This window comes from Bufo gargarizans, chromosome 2, assembly GCF_014858855.1.
Source record: "Bufo gargarizans isolate SCDJY-AF-19 chromosome 2, ASM1485885v1, whole genome shotgun sequence".
NCBI lineage: Eukaryota > Metazoa > Chordata > Amphibia > Anura > Bufonidae > Bufo > Bufo gargarizans.
This window is the reverse complement of record NC_058081.1, coordinates 515,673,632-515,696,106: the sequence shown is the minus strand read 5'-3', so window position 1 is coordinate 515,696,106 and position 22,475 is coordinate 515,673,632. Positions and strand designations below refer to the sequence as shown.

General features: G+C 46.3%; 1 protein-coding gene across 2 annotated transcripts; it reads left to right on the top strand.

The window, feature by feature from the left end:
- The first annotated feature begins 527 nt into the window (after positions 1-527).
- On the top strand, positions 528-20,216 carry KRAS (KRAS proto-oncogene, GTPase). 2 transcript variants are annotated; one of them, XM_044281314.1, is made up of 6 exons: positions 528-664; positions 10,425-10,546; positions 12,083-12,261; positions 12,627-12,786; positions 19,024-19,147; positions 19,584-20,216. In XM_044281314.1, exons 2-5 carry the CDS (start codon positions 10,436-10,438, stop codon positions 19,141-19,143), a joined length of 570 nt encoding a protein of 189 aa, XP_044137249.1. In that variant the 5' UTR covers positions 528-664; positions 10,425-10,435; the 3' UTR covers positions 19,144-19,147; positions 19,584-20,216. The 2 variants fall into 2 exon arrangements, with proteins under 2 accessions (XP_044137249.1, XP_044137250.1); XM_044281315.1 differs by lacking the exon at positions 19,024-19,147.
- The last annotated feature ends 2,259 nt before the right edge of the window (positions 20,217-22,475 follow it).

Here is a 22,475-nt window from a genome sequence, read left to right as displayed (position 1 = left end):
ATATACTGGCACACACTATGGGGGGGACACTATGGGGCATTATATACTGGCACACACTATGGGGGGCACTATGGAGAAGTGGGGAGAGGAGCACTATGGGGCATTATATACTGGCACACACTATGGGGGGCACTATGGAGAAGTGAGGGAGAGAAGACATATGGTAGCATTATATAGGGACAGGCACATTCCTTGCACAGGGGCCCTCTACATTGTCCTTCCTGACTCGCCCCTCTCTGTATTATAGTTACATGCAGTTCTATTCTCTTCCCCTCCCCATTATCTTTCATGGTGACTTATAACGCCCATTGTTCCCGCATTCTCCCTTCTCTTGCGTCGCGCGCCCTCGCTCCTGGAAGAATCCTGCTAGGACAGGGAGGACTGGAGGGCGTGTCTTTCCCAACCGAGGGCGCGGTTTATTCCAGCGAGTCCCCTCCCCCTGACCAATCGCTGGCGCTATAGGCTGATGACGTCACGCAGAGCGGCTGTAGTATTTATAGATCGTATTTAAAGAGCCCCTGGGAGTCTCCGGCTGCGCGGCCTGCTGAATAGGACTTCAGACTCGGCCTCGCTGCACCTTGGCCTGGACGCGCGCTCCCTGGGATTACACTGCTTCCACCGGCCGTAGGATAATGGACGTACAACCGTGAGCCGCCTGAGTCCAGTGAGTGCCCCGGGGATTGGGGGGTGGGGTGTTCGGCCAGGGCTGGAGATCACCGGGCTGTACTGCAGTGTGTGGGCGCAGTGAGGTCCCCATTACTGCAGCAGTCTCCTTCCTGATCACTGTCTGTAGGCGATGGGGGTCATTGATTGCAGTGATTGGGGGTGTCCTCTGTGATCAGTCATCAATCCTCTTGGATTATGGTGACCACACCATTGTTCTCCCCCTGATTGGGCTGATGGGATTGATCTATTGATTGTAATGGATCAGGGGTCTCTGCCACTGATGGGTAAGGCTACTTTCACACTTGCGCTTTTCTTTTCTGGCATAGAGTTCCTTCACAGGGGCTCTATACCGGAAAAGAACTGATCAGGCATATCCCCATGCATTCTGAATGGAGAGTAATTGGTTCAGGATGTCTTCAGTTCAGTCATTTTGCCTGATCAGGCAAAAGATAAAACCATAGCATGCTATGATTTTATCTCTGGTGGAAAAAAAAAATGGAAGACCTGCCGCCTCTGGCATTTTTCCCCATAGGAATGTATTAGTGCTGAATCCGGTGTTCGGAATGCCGGATCTGTCCTTCTGGTCTGTGCGGAGAGACTGATCCCCCCCCCCCCCATATAGATGCGTCTCACAAATGCCTTCAGTCACATGCAGATTGGTGGATCTGGTGGGCAGTTCCGACAACGGAACTGCCCGCCGGATCACACTGTTGCAGGTGTGAAAGTAGCTTTACTAGACATGGTCTGTATAGTTTATATTGTATGATACAATTTGTATCCATTCATAAATGGAATGAAATCTGCAGCAATTTGATATTTTGTGGTGTGGCCCTTAAACGGCAAAGATCACTGGGCCCCGTAATGTAGTTGCCGTTTAGCTCATTACATGCAAGAGTCAGGTAAGCAATAATGGAGGAAAGTGTGGGTCCCATCCTTTTATAGTAGTCATGTGACAATTGCATGATCTCTCCCCCCACCATAGTCTGTGACCTGGGCTGTGATCTTGTATATCAGGGGTGATTGTTGTGACCTGGGTATGGACTTCCTGGGGCCTACTTTTTCCTGCTCTGACTGTTTACTACACACATGAATACCGGATCTCTGATGAGAGGCATGCTTTGTGATAAGAAGGTGCATAAGACCTAAAGTGCTATGAATCTGGTGAAGTCCTTTAGGAATGTGCAGGTTCTTAAGCCTTAAAGGGGTTCTCCAGGCTTTCAAAACAATCTGTCCCAACTCTTCCTGTTGTGGGAAGAGTTTGGGCAGTACTTACCCCTCAGTCGGACCGTCCTTTCTGCCTTCTCTGCTGTGCTTACACTGATGGGCAGCTGAACAAGAAGACTCGGGAACACGTCTGTCAGGACCTGAACAGAAGAACCTGCAGCCATTGAGCGGAATCGGTGGCCTGAGGAAGGGGAAAGTACTGACCAAACCCTTCTCACAACAGAGCAGAAGAGGTGCATATAGAGATATATACCCACCCAGAGAACACCTTGAAGGCGGCCACACCCACTGAGAACAATGGGGTTGGCTGACAGTCTAATGTGTATGGGGAGCCCCCTGGCATAGGATTTTGGGGGAGAGAAGGATCAGCTTAACTGAATACTTTCCCCTGATCCCCATCTTCTACCAGGAGAGAAGCCTCTGACAACTGCGTTCTCTTCACTGACAACACATATACCGTATTCAGCTACTGAATGTGTATGGTTATCTTAAGGTTTGCCTTTGGCTGCACCTCCAAATTTTAGAGTAGGACTTCTGTGCCCAAAAATCCAACTAAACAACTGCACAAGTTGCACCCCCATAGAGAAGATGGGGCTACATGCAGGGTTAGGGCTCTTTCACACCTGCGTTCTTTTCTTCCGGCATAGAGTTCCGTCGTCGGGGCTCTATGCCGAAGGATCCTGATCAGTTTTATCCTAATGCATTCTGAATGGAGTGAAATCCGTTCAGGATGTCTTCAGTTCAGGACCGGAACGTTTTTTGGCCGGAGAAAATACCGCAGCATGCTGCGCTTTTTGCTCCGGCCAAAAATCCTGAAGACTTGCCGCAAGGCCGGAATTATTGCCCATTGAAAGGCATTAATCCGGATCCGGCCTTAAGCTAAACGTTGTTTTGGCGCATTGCCGGATCCAACGTTTAGCTTTTTCTGAATGGTTACCATGGCTGCTGGGACGCTAAAGTCCTGGCAGCCATGGTAAAGTGTAGTGGGGAGCAGTATATTTACCGTCCGTGCGGCTCCCGGGGCGCTCCAGAGTGACGTCAGGGCGCCCCACGCGAATGGATGACGTGATCGCATGGCACGTCATCCATGCGCATGGGGCGCTCTGATGTCACTCTGGAGCGCCCCGGGAGCCGCACGGATGATAAGTATACTGCTCCCCACTACTACTATGGCAACCAGGACTTTAATAGCGTCCTGGTTGCCATAGTAACACTGAACGCATTTTGAAGACGGATCCGTCTTCAAATGCTTTCAGTTCACTTGCGGTTTTCCGGATCCGGCGTGTAATTCTGGCAAATGGAGTACACGCCGGATCCGGACAACGCAAGTGTGAAAGAGCCCTTACCTACATGTTGTGATGTATGTGTACAGCCCAGAATATGACCACATCAGAGCAATGACTGACCATTAAATCTGAACCTGGCAAAACATTTCCAGCGTCCTAAAAAACGAATAGTGGGCATGTGAAATTTTTCTATGGACGGTGGGCAGTCCTAGTTTCATGGAGCCCCACATACGAGACTCCCCTATAGCGATGTATATAATGTATCTGTAGCCCCGCTGGATGCATCCTAGAACCAGTACTCCAGTAAGCATCCTGATGCACTCACTTCTAAGTTTAGATCCCAATATTTTGATTTGGTGGGAATAGTAGTACCACGTGACCTCTCAAGTTGTGTTCAGCGGACTTGTTTTTTTTAAAGTTTGGCGTCCAAGGTTTGGGTTATCGAAGAATCCCGTTTCCCGTGGATTCTGCTACCACAGACTACTACTGAATTAGGAATCCATAATGGGATTCTTCGATAACCCGAAATTTGGACGCCAAACTTAAAAAAAACAGGTCCGCTCAACACTAATCTCCAGCAATCCAGCATACTCCTGAATCCAGAGTGCCACAATGTTAAACCCACCTATAGATGACAGACATAACATTGGCTAATATTACAATGGCATCTTTCATGGGATGTGATTATTCCATAGTTATGGAATTTGATGTGTGGGAAGCTGGAAAAACGGACAAGCGCAAGGGTCTGAGTGACTGTGACAAGGGCCAAATTTTGTGATGGTTAGACAACTGGGTCAGAGCGACTCAAACGCAGGGCTTGTGGGGTGCTCCTGGTATGTAGAGGTCGGTACCTAACAAAAGTGGTCCAAGGAAGGTCAAGTGGTGAACTAGCAATGGAGTCATGAGCACCCAGGGCTCATGGATGTGTACTAACTCGACTGATCCTATAGAAGGGGTACTGTAAAAGTTACTGCTGGCTATGATGGAAAGGTGACACAGGGCATCACAGCGCACTGTGTTCTGTACTTATTCAGCCACTTACAAAGTGCCCATGCTGGTGCCACCATTGAAGGCACCTACGTTGGGCATGTGAGCATCTGGATCATGGTGCAACAGAAGAAGGTGGCCTGGTCTGAATTGTGTTCTCTTCCATCATGTGGATGGCTGTGTGCTTTTCTGCAACCTGGTTCTTCCCATGGGTAAGTAACGCTTTGCAGAAACTCTGAAACTCCCTCCGTCCCCCCCCCTTTGGAGAGCAGTGTATCGGCACAGCCTGTGTAGAGTCCGAGTCCCTGTCGGCTGCAGTATTAAAGGTATTGTCCGAGATGCTGCATGATCCCATGCGGCTGCCACTTTCCCAGGATCATGCGCCAAGTGTACGTCATGTGATCCCTGAAGTGCTGGCCGCACTGCATCGTGTGGCATCTCGGACAACCCCTTTAATAATGGTCCAGGAGCTAGGAACTGAAGAGACCCCACACAGGCTGCATTGATACAGCACGCCAAATCACCACGGGAGCCTGGCAGTGACTGGAACCTGTCTACTTAATTGCCTAGATGCTGCAGTTAGTAGCGTCCGCGGCAGTTAGACAGACGGAGAGGGCTCTGAGCATCTGCTGAAGAAAGTCTGATACATGGAGGCCCTACCTTGTAACATCCAGAACTTGAAGGAGCTGCTGCTCCTGTCTTGATGCCAAATAACGGAAGACACGTTCAGATTTCTTGTGGTGTACATCCCTTGATCGGTCAGAGCTGTTTTATCAGCACAAGGGGAATCTACACAGTATAAGGCAGATGGTTTTAATTATGGCTAACTGGTATACACTGCTGTATACATGCTTGTCTGTGGTGTCGGACCCCCACCGAACAGATACTGATGACCTATCCAAAGGATAGGTTATAACTTATAAGTAAAAAAAATAACAAATAAATCTTGGAAAAACCTTTTAACAGTGATGTTGCCCATGACTGCAGATGCTCTGATGTTTGGGGAAGCATTATCGCTGAGGACTGGCTGCAGCAATGCATGTGACCACGTAAGGCTACTTTCACACTGGCGTTTCTGGGTCTGCTTGTGAGATCCGTTTCAGGGCTCTCACAGGCGACCCAAAACGGATCAGTTCAGCCCCAATGCATTCTGAACGGATAAGGATCCGCTCAGAATGCATCAATTTGGTCTCCGTTGCGTTTTTTAGGCGGTCATTAAAACGCAGCTTGCAGCGTTTTGGTGTCCGTCTGACTATGCAGAGCCAAACGGATCCGTCCTGACTTACAATGTAAGTCAATGGGGACGGATCAGTTTTTCACTAACACAATGTGGTGCAATTGAAAACTGATCCGTTATGAACGGATACAAGCGTTTTGCATTATCGGTGCGGATCCGTCTGTGCAGATAAAGATGGATCTGCACCGAACACCAGTGTGAAAGTAGCCTAGGAGATGTCGCTCTTCTGGTCCAGTGGTGGGATTCTCTGTGCTGAAATGGAGCGGTGTATAATAGCTACAGAGGAAGCGATTGTATTGGACAGAAGACAATCTAACATGCACCGTAGCTTCCTTGCTACCTTTCCCTTGCCTCAGTGATGGTGTTGTGATCTCAGAGAAGCTTCATTCATCCCTACTAGTAAATTCTGAGTAGTGTACAGCTATATCTCTAGACGGTGGATGAGGAAGTTGTGGAGGAATTACCTAATGCAACGTGTATCTCTGGGGACTATCTTGTATTCAGGGGAGAGAGGGGTTAATAAGAGGGAGGTGCAAGTGCTTGAGTTGCTGTCCACCCACAGAAAGGGAAGACAGAAGTCCTGCAGAGAAGTAAAATATAAAAAAAGTTTTCCAAATTCTCAGGATAGCCCCTTTTATGTCATGACTCTTCACACCATGCGTGCTGTACTGTATGCAAAGTGAATTTCTCCCCGGGCTCACACTTCATATTTGATGAGACTTTTGGAGTCGGGCCAGTACTCGTGCTATTTATTCATCTAGGTTTCTTTAAGGGACGCTAAACCTATAGTTTGCCTTTGCTCTGTTTCTGTGCAAGTGAATACATTCTGTTGCACCCTGTTATCAGCTGTTTCCAGCTGGGGTGAGGATCATTGTGATACATGTAAGTCTACTTTCACACCTGCGTTAGGTGCGGATCCGTCTGGCATCTACACGGACGAATCCGCACCTATAATGCAAACGGTTGTATCCGTTCAGAACGGATCTGTTTGCATTATGAAGAGCAAATTCAAAACTGATCCATCCTGAATTACATTGAAAGTCAATGGACGGATCAGTTTTCAATTGCACCATATTGTGTCAGTGAAGAACTGATCCGCTCCCATTGACTTTGCATTGGGGCTGAACTGATCAGTTTATAACAGTTTGTGAGAGCCCTGAAACGGATCTCACACATTATGGAATTAAGACCAGCATAGCCCCCCCCCCCCTCCCTTACTGGAAGAGGTACATGTATCCTCTGTGCCCGTTTTATTAATTAGATTATAACGTGCCAGACTGGCTATGCCTAGCCCTGTGCTACCCACTTTAGGTAAGTGGCAAACTTTCCAAAAGCCAAAAACTTTGCCCCCCTCCCCCCAGTGTGGAGCTGAGCTGTGGCCTTGGACTATGGTTGCAGGCACCGCTGTGTTTTCTTACGTCGGACCCTCATTGCTATAATGTATGTGTCTTCAGAGTGTGAGTATGGATGGTGGTTTTTGGCCTTGGATGTGGCGTGCGGTGCCAGTGTACATGGAATGCCTACATTCAATTGTCAAACGTGCACTGGAGCCTGCTCAACAGGTTACCACGCCCGCGCTGCACCTGTCTGGCACTTTTCCTCGTCTATCCTGAAGCTGCAAGTGTCTCCTCCTGTAGCGGTCAGTCTACGTCATGTTACATTTATTTACCTCCTGGGGTGTCTTCAGTAAATGTCAGCAGGTGGAATAACCTGCTCCTGACCAGAAATGGTCCAGTACACTGACTTGCAGAAGATTTGACTACCATGTTGATCACATGATCTCGACGACCAGACTGGAGACATGAAGGCCATCCATTTTGGCATCTCGGTTAGTGCAAATTTGAAACTGTGAGTGAAGTGGCAGTGAAAGTGATCTTTCAGAGGGAGGTTCCTCTCAGAGGCCAATTTACACAGGATAGAAGGGATGATGATCCTTTACAGAACGATCGGGAATGGTTTCATTGTATTTCACTTCTCAGACATTTGTGGCATATCCTGCTTCTGGTACAAGCACCTCTATCAAGACCCATGCCCCACCTAATGAGGTGGCCACCCCATCCAGGCAGAGAATGAAGAGATTACCATGCATGTGCACAGTTCTGAGTGTAATGGAAATGGCCTATCTAGATATGCTTTCCTTTTTGGCCTCCTTTGCCCTGCAATAGGCACCTTCACAAGTCATGTGGGATCATGTGTGCCTGTTAGACTTTGGAATCCCCTACACAGAGGCCGGCTCCTGGTGGATTAAGAAGCCTCAGGTGCTCGGGTTAATTTACAACAAGGATTATCGCTGGTCTCCACCATCTTGAACAAAGGACTTTAATCCTGACCTTGGGTCTGGGTGCACACCTCCAGACTGCACTTGGCTGCTGTGTAGGACACATTGAGGTGTGTAGAGATATAGATCAAATCTACAGGTATATTATATAGTTTTTACTTGCTGCAATCTTTAGGTTTGTCATTTACCGACTGTGTTCAACCATGACTGTGGGGTGGGTCTAGCTGATATCATGTATTTTGGATGGCTATGGGGTTCCTGACATGACCCCCCCCCCCTTCCCCTCCAACTGCAGGGGAATTCACATCTGTGTGATTTATGTATAACTAGCAGAAAGACCCGGTCCTTCATTTATTTCATTTTAATGTTTGTGTTGTTGAAAGATATTAACACTATTTACTATAACAGTGGTATCTACAGCACCCCACCCCCAAAACAGTGACCTCCACAGTGCCCCGTCTATATTAAAATTGGACCTCCACAGCAGCCCACCCCCTTAACTTTGACCTTTTACAGCAGCCCACCCTCTTAACTTTGACCTCCACAGCATCCTGCCCCTAGGGTGGCCAGAGGTCCAGTTTTGGGCTGGACAGTCATGCTTTCAGACTCCGTCCTCGGTTTGGTGCAGGACCTGGATGACACAGGGATGTCCTTTTGAACAGCTCACTCTCAGGCAGCAGCACTTTGCTGTCTGAGTGTGAGCTTCAGGAAGAAAGTCCATCCTACCCCTGCAGCTGACAGAAGTTGATTTTTTTTTAACTTCATTTTTTAAATCCCTGTCAGCTGAGTAGGAGGGGCGTAGTCTAACAATATCAGGGCGTGGCTTAGCGGGAACTAGAAGTTGATTTTTATTTTTTTGTTTTCCTTCTCAATCTGTCGGCAGGAGTGGATGGGGGCGGGGTTAAGTTTGTCTTTTGAGGGTGGACACATTGTGGCAGAGGGCGTGTCTGGGCGCCTTCCTGCAGGAGTGACTCCCCTCTGGGCACCTTTACTGGCTCATTTGCATACCAAATAAACTGGATTTTCAGAGGATAAAAACATCTATTGCTGGAACAAAGGCACATCTAGAAATAAAGTACTAAGTGCTCTTAGGCCATGGCTTTACTTCAATAGAGATTTATCCTGGTGACAGATTTCCTCTAAAGCTCATCTACAGCAGTGAAGAAAAATGGCTGGGTTGTTATGGAAACCTGGAGTAAAACTGTGTATGTGGAGGCTAACGGCCTGCGAGCTTCTATTGGCTGAGGAGGGTCATGTGACCAAGCTTCTATTGGCTAATGCATTTTTATTTATTTTTTGGGGGACTATCCCTGGAATTGAAAACTTGTTGCTGTTCCCATATTGATCACAGCTGTGATCTACTCGTAAAGGGAACCTTCAAACAAAAATGCAAATAAATCTTAGGCTAGGTCTACATGACATGTGTCGCGCGACAGGGCACAACTACATTGCAACGTTTGCGCAACAGTCTTTTATAATGATAGTCTATGACGGTGACATGTTGCGACACGCCAGTCGCAGAAAAATCTATCTTGAATGGATTTGTTGCGACTGTCATGTCGCAGTGCGACACCATAGACTTTCATTATAAAAAATTGTTGCACAACATTGGTGGGACAAAATGTCGCGCAATAAATGTTGTCATGTAGACCTAGCCTTAAAGGGACATTTATTAAGACTGGGGTATTACACGCCACACACAAAAAAGTTGCAGTACAGTGTGTGCCAAACGGAGTTCTGCTAGGAGTTCTTGGGCATTTTGCACCTCTGTTAGCCAGGACAATTTTTAGTTTTGACATGTAGAAATAAAACTTAAAGGTAACCTGTCACCGAGATTTTGGACATAGAGCTGAGGACATGGGCTGCTAGATGGCCGCTAGCACATCTGCAATACCCAGTCCCCATAGCAATGTGTGCTTTTATTGTGTTTAAAAAACTGTTTTGATCAATATGCAAATGAACCGCATATGTGTCCTGTATCCGGAGATGAGTCCAGCGGAAAGGAGCCCAGCACCGCCCCGCTGGAGCGCCGAAATCTCGCGATGCGCGAGCTAGCGCATGCGCAGTGTCAGCATCATGTTCATTCCCTGTGCTGGCATCAGCACAGGGAACGAACTATGCATGCGCTAGCTCGCGCATCACGAGATTTCGGCGCTCCAGCTCTGTGACTAACAGTCCATGTCCCCAGCTCTATGGCCAAAATCCCGGTGACGGGTTCCCTTTTAAATGGGGGGGGGGGGGGGGGAGAGAGAAAGGGGCCACACTGCTATAGTTTCTGAACATAAACACATTGTCAAAATGTGCTGAAAACTCATTTTTCATACAAAAATTGCACAAAAGTTCATATGGGTGAATAAAAGTGTAACCCAAGCAGAAAGTTCTACATATCCTCACCAGAAGTGCAAAGACCATATTCTTTATTTTTAAATGCAGACTGGCCTCATAACCCCCTTCTCCCACTTGTGTACATATTTGTCCTTGACAGCTTCCAACCTTATTATTTTTTTGGTCTGTTTTCTACTCCATTTATAGAATATAATTACAGTTGGCTTCAGATCTACAGTTCCACCCCTGTCTACTTTGGGTGGGAAACTGTTGGTAGTGAATGCAGGTGACTACCTTGTAAACCATCCTGTGGGACCACAATGTTGGCTGGTGGCTTATTAATAGAACATGTTTCCTGTTTTCTAGTCTCAAAATTGTAACTGCATATTAATATACTTGGTTTATTTTTTTTGTCTTTCAGATTTATCGAAAATGACAGAATATAAACTGGTAGTGGTCGGCGCTGGAGGTGTAGGGAAGAGCGCCCTGACGATACAACTCATACAGAACCATTTTGTTGATGAGTATGATCCCACTATAGAGGTGAGAGGCGCTCTCTTCTATACGGTGTTTTCTCACGTGATTAACTCTTTTCTCTGTGCGTACCTGCTATAAACGCCATATAGAAGTACTCCCTATAAAGAGCGGTCACTATGTATGTGATGTAACCTCCTTATTCTGTATTATACTTTAGAGCTGCATGTACTATTCTGCAGGCTTCAGAGCTGAAATCTCCCAGCATTTTCTGCGCAGAACTTTTATACTTGGAGCAGTGTCCTTGTTACATCAGGCTCTGCTAATGCATTTAGGGTAGGAAAAAACGAACTAACCCCCCCTGCGTTGTAGGAGCTCTGAGCTGTTTGGGGATTGTCTGCTTACAGGCTTGCCAGCTTTTTTCCACAAACGGTCAGAATCTATATATAAACTGTAAAAGGTCTCTCAATTGGCCATTCTTCTCTTTAACACACCCTAATGAAGAAATTCTGAGCTGCACTGTTTGACCAGGGGAATGGGAACACCCATTGATTTCCAGGAGGAATAACGGGAACGGCAGAGTTCTAAGAAAAGACGGCAAATGAACAGCTCCTCTTAAATACTGACTTGTGGTGCTCCTCGTCACAATAATCATTTTGGTCATGTTCACTTTAAAGGGGTTTTCCACTTTCTGGCTAATGTTGACCAATGTGTTTGTGAGGCGATTATATGGCACTTACTAATATAGTCCTTGTTGAAATTCTGCACCATTTTCTAGATTTCATAAGGCATGCTCCCTGGCTTACAAAGTCTTTTGAGCTGTCCACCCATTAAAGAGGACCTTTCACTAGTTTAAAAACAAACTATATCAGTGGGCAGAGCAGCGCCCAGGGGTCCCCCTGCACTTACTAGTATGTCTGGGCGCCGCTCCGTTCGCCCGGTATAGGCTCCAGTGTCTGCAGCTCCCTCTGTTGTACTGGGCAGAGTTTTTGTATTAGCGAGTCCCAGGCTATGAGCTGTACAACAGAGGGAGCTGTGGACACCGGAGCCTATACCGGGCGAACGGAGCGGCGCCCGGACATACTAGTAAGTGCAGGGGGACCCCTGGGCCCCGCTCTGCCCACTGATATAGTTTGTTTTTAAACTAGTGAAAGGTCCTCTTTAAGCTGTCCTTAAGATGGCTGCTGATGGAGGGTCATGGGACCAGGATAATCATCTCCATTTGATGTCTCCTCCATTCAAAGCCACCGCACCTGCCGTCTGTACTTGTTCTGTTGGGAGTCTAGTGCAGGTACAGTGTGTTTGAAAGGAGGAGCCATCAAATGGACCTGATTTCTCTGGTTACGTGACCCTCCATCAGCGGCCATCTCATGGACAGGACCTCTGTGTGGACAGCTCAACAGACTTTATAAACAAGGGAGCATACCTGATAAAATATAGAAAATGGAGCAGAAGTTCAACAAGGACTATATTGGCAAGTGCCATATAATCTCAAACACATTGCTCAACAATTACCAGAAAGTGGACAGCCCCTTTAATCGGCAGATAGTTTGCTAGGGTTGTTCAGAGGCTATGCCATGAAATCCTCATATGTTCTCCCCACAGGACTCCTACAGGAAGCAAGTAGTAATCGATGGAGAGACGTGCCTCTTGGATATTCTGGACACTGCAGGTCAAGAGGAGTATAGTGCCATGAGAGACCAGTACATGAGGACGGGGGAGGGCTTTCTGTGCGTGTTTGCCATTAATAATACTAAATCGTTTGAGGACATTCATCATTATAGGTAAGGAGTAGGAATCGTTATGGAAATAGTACCGATTTGGGGTAAATATAAACTTGTGGATTTTTTTTCTTTAGTCCCACTATGTGACGTAACTGCGTAATCTACTGTATTTTTGCCTATTAGGTCCTGCCTTAGGCAGGGCCTAACAGGAAAGCACTGCAGGAATGGGCGGCCGTTTGTTTAAGCCAGATTGTCATGGCAGTCCATTGGCATCCCATGATCTCATTTTGGTGAAGCAAATGCTGTAAAGATCTTGAGCCAGCAGGAGATGCAGGAAGGCAGCGGCTTCAGAACCAAAGACGGGTGAATGATCTGTGTGTCTTATTTTTATTCCTTTACTTGACCTGTATTCTCTATCCCTACAGAGAGCAGATAAAGAGAGTGAAGGACTCTGAGGATGTACCGATGGTCCTAGTCGGCAATAAATGTGACTTACCTTCTAGAACAGTAGACACCAAACAAGCTCAGGACCTAGCGAGAAGTTACGGCATACCTTTTATTGAGACCTCCGCAAAAACCAGACAGGTAACAAGTGGCGCTGACAGGTGGCTTTTATGTACTAGGTGTGGGTCTCCACATAAAGACTGACATTTTATGGAGCATCAGCCTGCAGCACGGCCTGTGTGAAAGTAATGGTAGATGAAGCGCTTCTTCAGTCTCGCGTAAATAATGATCTAGCTTTACGGAGGAGCTGTATACAAAAAATGCTAATTCAGCAATATGGCATCATTTCTTTTATACATTGGAGCTACATTATAATATAGTTTTACTTCACCATTTTTAAGATCTCTGCTTATTGTCAGTGAATGGGAACATTCTTATTCATCCCAGAGTCTGTTACGGGGTGTAAAATCCATTGCGGAAAACTGCCATTTCTGCCACCAATTGACTTCAATTGAAAAAGCCCCATGTAAACCTAGTAGTGCAGGGTTTCCCCCCCCCCCCCCCTGTCACAAATTTATAAGTCTACTTCAGAAGTGGCTTGTTGCTGCTTAGAAGTGGATTCAGAATTCTTGTTTTTTTGGCATTGAAGTCAGTTGGAAAACGGAAGAAACCCCTAGCAGTTTTAAAAGCGGTTCTGAATTTTCTCACGCATGGGCTGGATTAGAAAATTTGACAACCTGTTCTAAAAACTCTTCTGAAACGCTTAAAGGGCTTCTGTCACCCCACTAAAGTGTTTTTTTTTTTTTTATATTGCGATATATGACAATATAATTGTGTTACTTAATTTGATCCAGCAGTTTCTGCAAAAAACTAAGTTTTATAATATGTAAATTCGGTCTCTACCAGCAAGTAGGGCGGCTACTTGCTGGTAGCTGCTGCAGAAATCCGTCCCCTCGTCGTGTTGATTGACATGGCCTGCCGGGATCTCCTCCTCCGGCCAGCCCTGTCGGCATTTCAAAAATCACACTCCTGTGTTGATTCGGTGCAGGCGCTCTGAGATGAGGAGGCTTGTCTCCTCAGTGCGCCTGCGCCGATGACCTCACCGAAATAGAAGACGTCATCGGCGCAGGCGCACTGAGGGAGTGCTGAGGAGACGAGCCTCCTCATCTCAGAGCGCCTGCGCCGAATCAACACAGGCGCGCGATTTTTGAAATGCCGACAGGGCTGGCCGGAGGAGGAGATCCCGGCTGGCCCTGTCAATCAACACGACGAGGGGCGGATTTCTGCAGCAGCTACCAGCAAGTAGCCGCCCTACTTGCTGGTAGAGACCGAATTTACATATTATAAAACTTCGTTTTTTGCAGAAACTGCTGGATCAAAGTAAGTAACACAATTATATTGTCATATATCGCAATATAACTAATTTCACTAGCCCCAAAAAAAAATCGCTTTAGTGGGGTGACAGAAGCCCTTTAAAAAAAAAAAAAAAAATCCTTCAAAACAGCCGCCAAAAACTACCTGTTTTCAGCTAGACATCTGCTGCAGACTTTGCTGTGTGAACATATCCATAATGTACAGATAAAATTGTCACACAAAGATGTTCTACTGATCTTTTATCCCACTGGATAATCCACAAATGTTAAGCAAAGATCTTGAAAATGGTGAGGAATCGAAGCAGTCTAGAAGAAAGTTGTAGAATTTAATAGATTTGTGGAGCTGCTCCTCCACTAATGTAGACCTACACTGCAGAATGTTCCTGTGACGACATGCCGTGTCTTCCATAGATGGAGCTGTTCTCTTGTAGTGGTTCCCTCCTCGGGCTGATAGAAGGCCCTTCATGTGATGTTATGTTGTGCAGTGACCTAGACCATACTCGTGCAGGCTCCTGATCTGTGTCTGCACATATCAAGTTTGAGGACTCTGCATTCAGGATCAGAATGCTACTGATGTTCAGAAGATCCTTGAACCTGACAATCCCCTCTAGGACGGATGTGACGGCAGCTGTGTACCTTTGCACTTGTAGGGGGTCGTTTATTAAGACTGGCCTTTTAGACACTGGTCTTCCCCCTATAGCTAGCAGTGGATCCGCACAGGTTATGTTGAGGTGCAGGCCTCTATATAACTGAGGTGGTTCCACCACCTCTTGTAAATATAAGACAGCTTCTTAGCTGTTTTATATTTAGACCATTTTCTATGCCTAAACCAGGAGTCCAGTATCTCCTCTGTAAGCTATCCTGAGCTCTGCAGCCAGATGGAGGGTTAGCGCACCGGTGCTTGTAGCATCCTCACTCTATGGCAGGTAACGAATGTGCCGAAGCTTGCACTCATTCATTCATTCAGTCCTTATATATTATATAGAGGGATGTGCGTTCCTCTGGACTGAAAGGGGCAGCACCCGCACAGCACTGAAATAAAGAGGAACATCACATGCTTCCCTGAGAAGGTAGCCTGGTAACCCATGGTCAGACATGTGCCACCACATGTGATGCTGCATGGGAATTCAACACTTGCTGGCAGGGTTCCCATTAGTTTAGTTTCAACAGTCAAAGAAAAGGGGGATTGGTCAAAGCAAAAATCCCTTTTTACATTTTATTTGCCGTGGAATGACTCGTTTGGTGCATCGAATGGCTGTGTGATACTTTCAGTCTGTGATTTTTGTTTCCTTCATTATATAAAGCTCAATCTACAACTAAATATCCAATCCTGTCAATCAGTAATAGTGCTGAAATTCTATGCTCCATAATTTGTGATCTGGCTGAAATGAACTCAACACAATTCATACTGTGCTAGAGTTAAAGGGGAATCCACACCATTGTAGGTTGGCTGCTGTGGCCCTCAAAGAAGGTTCCTTACCAGCCTGCACAGAAACTCAAGTCTTGGACTCTGTGGTGCGCTCCCTTGTTTCTTGCACCATATATCACAGTGGGTTTTTAGGTGGACTTCCCCCTTTAAGGATGCCACAGCTAAGCTGTGTTCTGTCTCCCGAATTGTGACTTGTCAGTGGAAATATTTAAGGAGAAAACTCAATGAATCCTGGCTGTTGAGCTGATTACTTTGAGACGTCTTGACTATATTCTAATCAATATATAAATGTGGTTTTGCCTTAATTTTCGAATAATCATTGTATTGTGGCCACATGTAGGCTTGCCCCATTCTTATCCTCTCCTCTACCACAACTGGGTGGGCACTGACCAATGTATGAAGGTTCCCAATCATTAAGGGGCTGGCTTTTCACTGCTGGAGCTTTCAGCCTTGGGGCAGTGTGATAGAAGGGTCTGCACATATGCATCACTGATCGGTCCATGCGAGTGATTTGCTTTGGTTGAAAGACCCCAGTAGTGATGCCCCTCCGATAAGTGCATGTTGTAAATTGCATGGGGCGATCTGATCACTGCTCTTGGTGTTGGTCTCCTTCTCTGCTTTCTCTCTGCATTGATAAAACACTCTGCTTCCTTAATGAATATGGAATAATCAAACAAAATAATCAAAAAAAATCCCTGATGGCTCCAAACTGCTCATGTCCTGATATTGAAGGCGGCCATGTTTATGTGCCTGAGCTAATGGTGAACCTCCTGATTGTCATCATTGTATATCCAAAAGTTCTGTAGCCTTCCACTATCCTCTTTTTTTATTTTTTTATTTCCTAGTTCATCACCATTTTCAAGAACTCTGCTTGATGTCAGTGAATGGAAACATACAATTGAGGGTTTACTGCAATATATCAGTGTAGACTGTGTACAATTTTTGTGCTGCTGCTGTGTTCAGTGGCTCTCAGTGTGTTCACATCACGTTTTTTTTGTGTTTTTTTTTTTTCCCCCAATCTCCTTTTAATGTATATGTTAAAGGGAACCCGTCATCAACTTTATGCGGTGTGTCACTCATGAGTTAAGTGGTTGCCAAGAACCAGTATCATAATCATTGCAGCCCAGGCCTTGAGAAGAGTCAAATTTACCTGAGAAGAGTCCTGGTTATACATAATCTTCTGCTCTCCTCGCCCACCTGCCGATGATTGGCAGTTCTCTCCTAGAGGGGGGGGAAAAACTAGGTAGAAGACGGTCAGTCATCAGCAGGTGGGCGGGAAGTCATGAATAACCAGGACTCTTCTCAGGTGGACATCACTCTTTTCCAGGCCCAGTCTGCAAGGATTGTGATGTTGGTTCTTGACAACCACTTACTCTTAAATGACTGACTGCTGAAATAAACTCACCTTTCTCTACTTTTATTCTGCTGTTGGTATGGACAGCATAAAGGTGACAGGTTCACTTTAAACAGATGATTTAGGCTACTTTCACACTAGCGTTCGGGCGGATCCGTTCTGAACGGATCCGCCCATAATAATGCAGACGGAGGCTCCGTTCAGAACGGATCCGTCTGCATTATATTAGCTAAAAAAAGCTAAGTGTGAAAATAGCCTGGGACGGATCCGTCCAGACTTTCAATGTAAAGTCAATGGGGGACGGATCCGCTTGAAGATTGAGCCACATTGTGGCATCTTCAAACGGATCCGTCCCCATTGACTTACATTGTAAGTCTGGACGGATCCGCACGCCTCCGCACGGCCAGGCGGACACCCGAACGCTGCAAGCAGCGTTCAGCTGTCCGCCTGTCCGTGCGGAGGCGAGCGGAGCGGAGGCTGAACGCCGCCAGACTGATGCAGTCTGAGCGGATCCGCCTCCATTCAGACTGCATCAGGGCTGGACGGCTGCGTTCGGGTCCGCTCGTGAGCTCCTTCAAACGGAGCTCACGAACGGAAACCCGAACGCTAGTGTGAAAGCAGCCTTAGACTGATAGGTTTTTGTTTGTTTTTTTTGTAACCTTTATGTCAAACGTGATGTGAACCCTCCCTTACCTGCACTGATCTAGTGTAACAAACCTATCCTCTGTATGAGCCTGACTAGGCCATGAGGGGCTTTCAGCGTTGCTGAATGGAAACCTTCATGTGCAGACATCATGCTGCAATCTTGAATATGGAGTTGCAGAACTTTCCGTTATGAAGGTTTATCTTCTGGAGGCTGGAGCGCCCCTCAGCACCCATTACGAGTTGTAAGATGGTTACTTTAGATCTAGTCAGAAACCTATCCATGTTTTACTGAAGTCCTTCATATAATGCCATTACAGATGCTAACCTGTGTCCTAAAGATCTGCAAATCAAGCAGTTTTTTGCACACTTGGTTAAGATAATTTGGCATAGACTGTTCCCTTAAAGTTGTTTTCCAGGCTCCTGATATTGATGACCTATCCTCAGGACAGACCACTAATATCCAGTCGGTGAGGGTGTGATACCCTGCACCCCATGATCAGCTGTTCCCTGTTGCTGGAATTAGTGCTGTGAATGGAACAGGAAGCCCAGCCCCTTTCAAAATCTAGTGGTCATGCTGGGTTACTGCACCTGGACTGCCCGCTGAAGTGAATGGAAACTGAGCTGCAGTAGCCTGGCATGGTCACTACACTTGGAGCGGCGCTGTGCTTCCTGTTCGATTCACAGTGCCAGATGCTGCAGTGAACAGCTGATTGTGGGGATGCGGGGTGTCCAGTCCTCTCCAATCTGACATTGGAGCTTTTTCCTCAGGCTAGATCTCCAGTCACATGTCCGCAATTGTGCGGACCCATTTATTCTCTATGGGGATGGAATGGATGCAGAGAGCACACTGTGCTCTCCGCATCCACGGCCTTCCGATCCGCAGCTCTGCAAATAAATAGAGCATGTCCGCAATTGCGGACAAGAATAGGTAGTTCTATGGGGGTGCCGGCGGACCTGCAATGCACTATGGATGTCTGAATGGAGCCTAAGGGCTCATTCACACGGCTGTTTTTTTGCGTTCCGTATACGAAACCATTCATTTTAATGGTTCCGCAAATAAAACTCCGTATGCATTTCTTTTCCGTTCAAAGATAGAACATGTCCTATTGCCCGCAAATCATGTTCCGTGGCTCCATTCAAGTAAATGGGTCCGCAAAAAAACAGAACAAATACGGAATGTACTCCGTACATCTTCTGTATCCGTTCCATTTTTGCGGAGCCATCTATCGAAAGTTTTATGCCCAGCCCAATTTTTTTTTTTCTATGTAATTACTGTATATGCCATATAGAACTGGAAACGCTACTGAAACAAAAAACGGAAAAACCGATCCGTTAAAGGCCCACAAAACACTGAAAAAGCCATACGGGCGTTTGAACAAGCCCGAAGCCATCAATATCAGGAGCCTGGAAACCACACACTGGCCCAACTTTCCCAGATAGTTATTATCTTTAATAGGAAATAATACACTTGCTACATGCAGCTTTTATGAAGGGGAGACCCCTGATTTAGAGCCCCCCCTAGTGGACATTTTATCCCTATAATAGTGTTTTAAAAGGAGTTGTGTTTTACAATGCAGAGAGTGGAGGATGCTTTTTATACATTGGTGCGAGAAATCCGACAATACAGATTGAAAAAGATGAGCAAAGAAGAAAAGACGCCTGGCTGTGTGAAAATAAAAAAATGCCTTGTAATGTGACTGGGTAAGTTCATATCAGGGGGCTGCGAGCCCCCCCAAAAAATAATGCATCTGTGTGCAGGGTCATTGGGGTGGTCTGTGAACGAAGTGATCCCCTCTGGGTGACAGGATGCAAAGAACCCATCTACACTCGGGTGCCCCAAACCTTTTGACTCCAGAGATGCTGGGAGACACCAGGCATGGAGGTGCAGGTCCCAGTCTCCAGTTACTTTCTTGCTAATCAATGGATTTAGCTGCTATTTACTGGATTAAAGGAATCTTGCTGTATGACCTTGTGGGAGCGGTGACTGGTGCAAGAGTCTCAATCTTCTATCCTTTCACGATCTATGGCACCTGCATTTGGGGAGCCCCATACAGGGGCACTGGTTGGTTGGGGAGGGTGCAGTTATCTTCTGCCTTGTATGATATTTTTGGTAATGAGACTTTTTGTCTTTATCCAGGGTGTTGATGATGCTTTCTACACATTAGTACGAGAAATCCGAAAGCACAAAGAGAAGATGAGCAAGGAAGGCAAAAAGAAGAAAAAATCGAAGTCCAAGTGTCTCATCCTGTGATTGGGATTCATCCTGGAACGTAACCCCTCTCGTCTCCGCCCCATCTTGTACATTATACACTAAATTATTAGCATTTTGGTCTCTCTTCTATGGGAACCCTGGCTCCTGCTTCCAGCCCTCCATCCCTCTGCCGGTTGTGCCAGTATTGTGTCCATACGGAAGCACCAGGTGAAAGCTGGAGCCTTGGCTTGTGTGCATGCAGCATCTGGTGTTCTGCTCGTCCTCCAGCTTTACCCCCAAAAACCCAGGAATGGACAGAATAAAGACATTGTAAGAAGTGATGCAGAGGCCATGGCTGCCTGCATCCACTGCTGAGCAAGGTTCCTGCAGGGTTTCTTGTTTTTAATGTATGCCACCACTCGAGCTGCATTGGTGACTTTTTATGACTCTACTAAAAGCAACCCCATACCTACAATGTGACACACTGGTGCTAATGGCGATGATTGGAGCTGTGTGATTTTATGCATGATGTGTTGATGCTTTACTCCCCTTCATGGGGGTTTTAAATCTTCAAATGAATGCTGCTCCCCTTTCACCAAGGTTTTTTCCTGGTCGGGACTCCCCTACCAGGCTGGAGAACAATCTCTTCCTGTTTTTAATTCTACAAACTCTGAAACTCATTTTATAGAATCAATACATCCTATATTGTACTCCAGAGCTGCACTCCCTATGGTTTGTTTTAGAAAAGAGTCAGGGGGCATAAGATGATACTTCCCAGAGCGCAAATCACCAGCATAGGTTCTGTGTAGACACTGAACAAGCAAGGAATGTGGAGGCCTTCAAGCTCAGAAGCTGGAGCATTGGGAGTATGTCTCTGGGATATGCTACAGGATGAATGTACTGGCTGATGTAGCACTCCTCATCTTCAAACTAAACAAGGGAAGGGGGGGGTTCTAATTTTTTTAAAATGTATAAATACCCTGTCTGGCCATATGAGAAGGCTCTCCCAGTCTCGCAGAACCCGTTTAAGGCTGTGTTCACATCTTTGGCAGAGAAAACCCTGCTGGAGTTTACTGGATCCAGCATTGCGGAATTCACTGGTTCACCACTGGATGGTGTCTGTCAGCTTTCCGGCATAAATGGCAGGTTTTGGCAGGACATGTACCACTGCGTGAAGTTTTTAATTGGGGGGGGCCCCCCCCCCCCCCCCCCAAACCTGGTTGGCATTTATGCTGGATCATCTCTGACGGAGATGTGATAGCAGCCTCTGTAAACAATGGCTAGAACCCAATAACTGACTTTTACAATGGCTTTAGTGATGTGAGATCACACTGTGACCAGATGTCAGTCAAGTGCTCTATACACTGACTCCACCAGCAGAATAGTGAGTACAGCTCTGGCGTATAATACAGGATGTAACTCAGGATAAGTAATGTATGTACACAGTGACTCCCAGCAGAATAGTGAGTGCAGCTCTGGAGTATAATGCAGGATGTAACTCAGGAACAGTACAGGATAAGTAATGTATGTATACAGTGAGTCCACCAGCAGAATAGTGAGTGCAGCTCTGGAGTGTAATACAGGATGTAATTTAGCATCAGTACAGGATAAAAAGACTGTAGTGACTTTTATGTAGATTTATCTTATATTTTGACATTGTATTCAAAGTTAATATAGGGCTGCAAGATGTGGGGAGAGAAATCAAGCTTATGTACATTCCTGACTAGTTAGGGACAGTTCATGGTATATTTTGAAGTATAGACTTATTTTAGTGAAGCTAATTGGAGAGGGGGCGGTCATGGTAGTATATATGGATTGACCCCGGTGCTTCTTTTGAAGGTGGGGCTCAGCCTGTCAATCAAGTCTTCCATTTTCTGAGTTTTGTGAAAACGTTCTTAGCCGTTTATGTAGCTCCCTCCCCAGTTGTAGGAATGTTTCCCAAAAGAACTACTACACTCAGCGAGTGCATGTGCTCCATGCTACATTATAACTGGCGTGGGTAACATATCTAGTTAAAAGTGATCTATGTATCTTCAGTTGTGGTAGAACTACACTTCCCATCATCCAATGTCTTGGAGGCTGGGAATAGATATTCAAAGGTAAATGACTAGTGCATTGCAGATATATTAGTCCTTCTGTCACCCTGGGCTGTTTGTGTCTACCTACCCCCCACCCCTTTCTTTATGTGCCATTATAAGCTATTATTGAGGTTGGTGCGGTTAATGCACAGGCCCTTACAGTGTGTGTGGCCTAGATCCGATGTCTGACCTGTGCGCTGCAGGGGCCTGGGCCTTGTACCTGTTGTCCTTTCATGCATGTAGGAGCTGAGTAGCATTCAAACTTTCTAATATACATTGCGTTAGATTTGGGTTCCCTGATTTTTGTGGAAGGGGGTGGAAAGATAGATTACATACCGAGCAGAGAGTACATGTAATATGTACCAGCCCTTCCTCCTTATCCATGGATCCACTCGTGGGAGGGCTAGTCTTTAAGTGCATCCAAGTTGGGGCACAACATTTCAAGAAGGCACCACAGCCCTGCCAGATTGCCTGCCTGCCTTGTAGGGGGGGCTATACAGGCATTGGCTTGTTAGGTCTGAGATGGTAGGACTCCTGAACTGCAGCTGGGAGTCTGCGCTTACCTCACTTTATTGCAATGGGTACAACTGCCTGAGAGCTTCTTCTTGGGCCTTCTGCACATGACCATGTCCATTTTGTGGATCTACATAATACGGATGCGGTCTGTCTCATAATACGGAAGCAGGCACTGTTATATAAAAAAAAAATGTTTCTTGCCTGCAAATGGCTAAGAATAGGATAGGTTCTATCAATTGTGGCA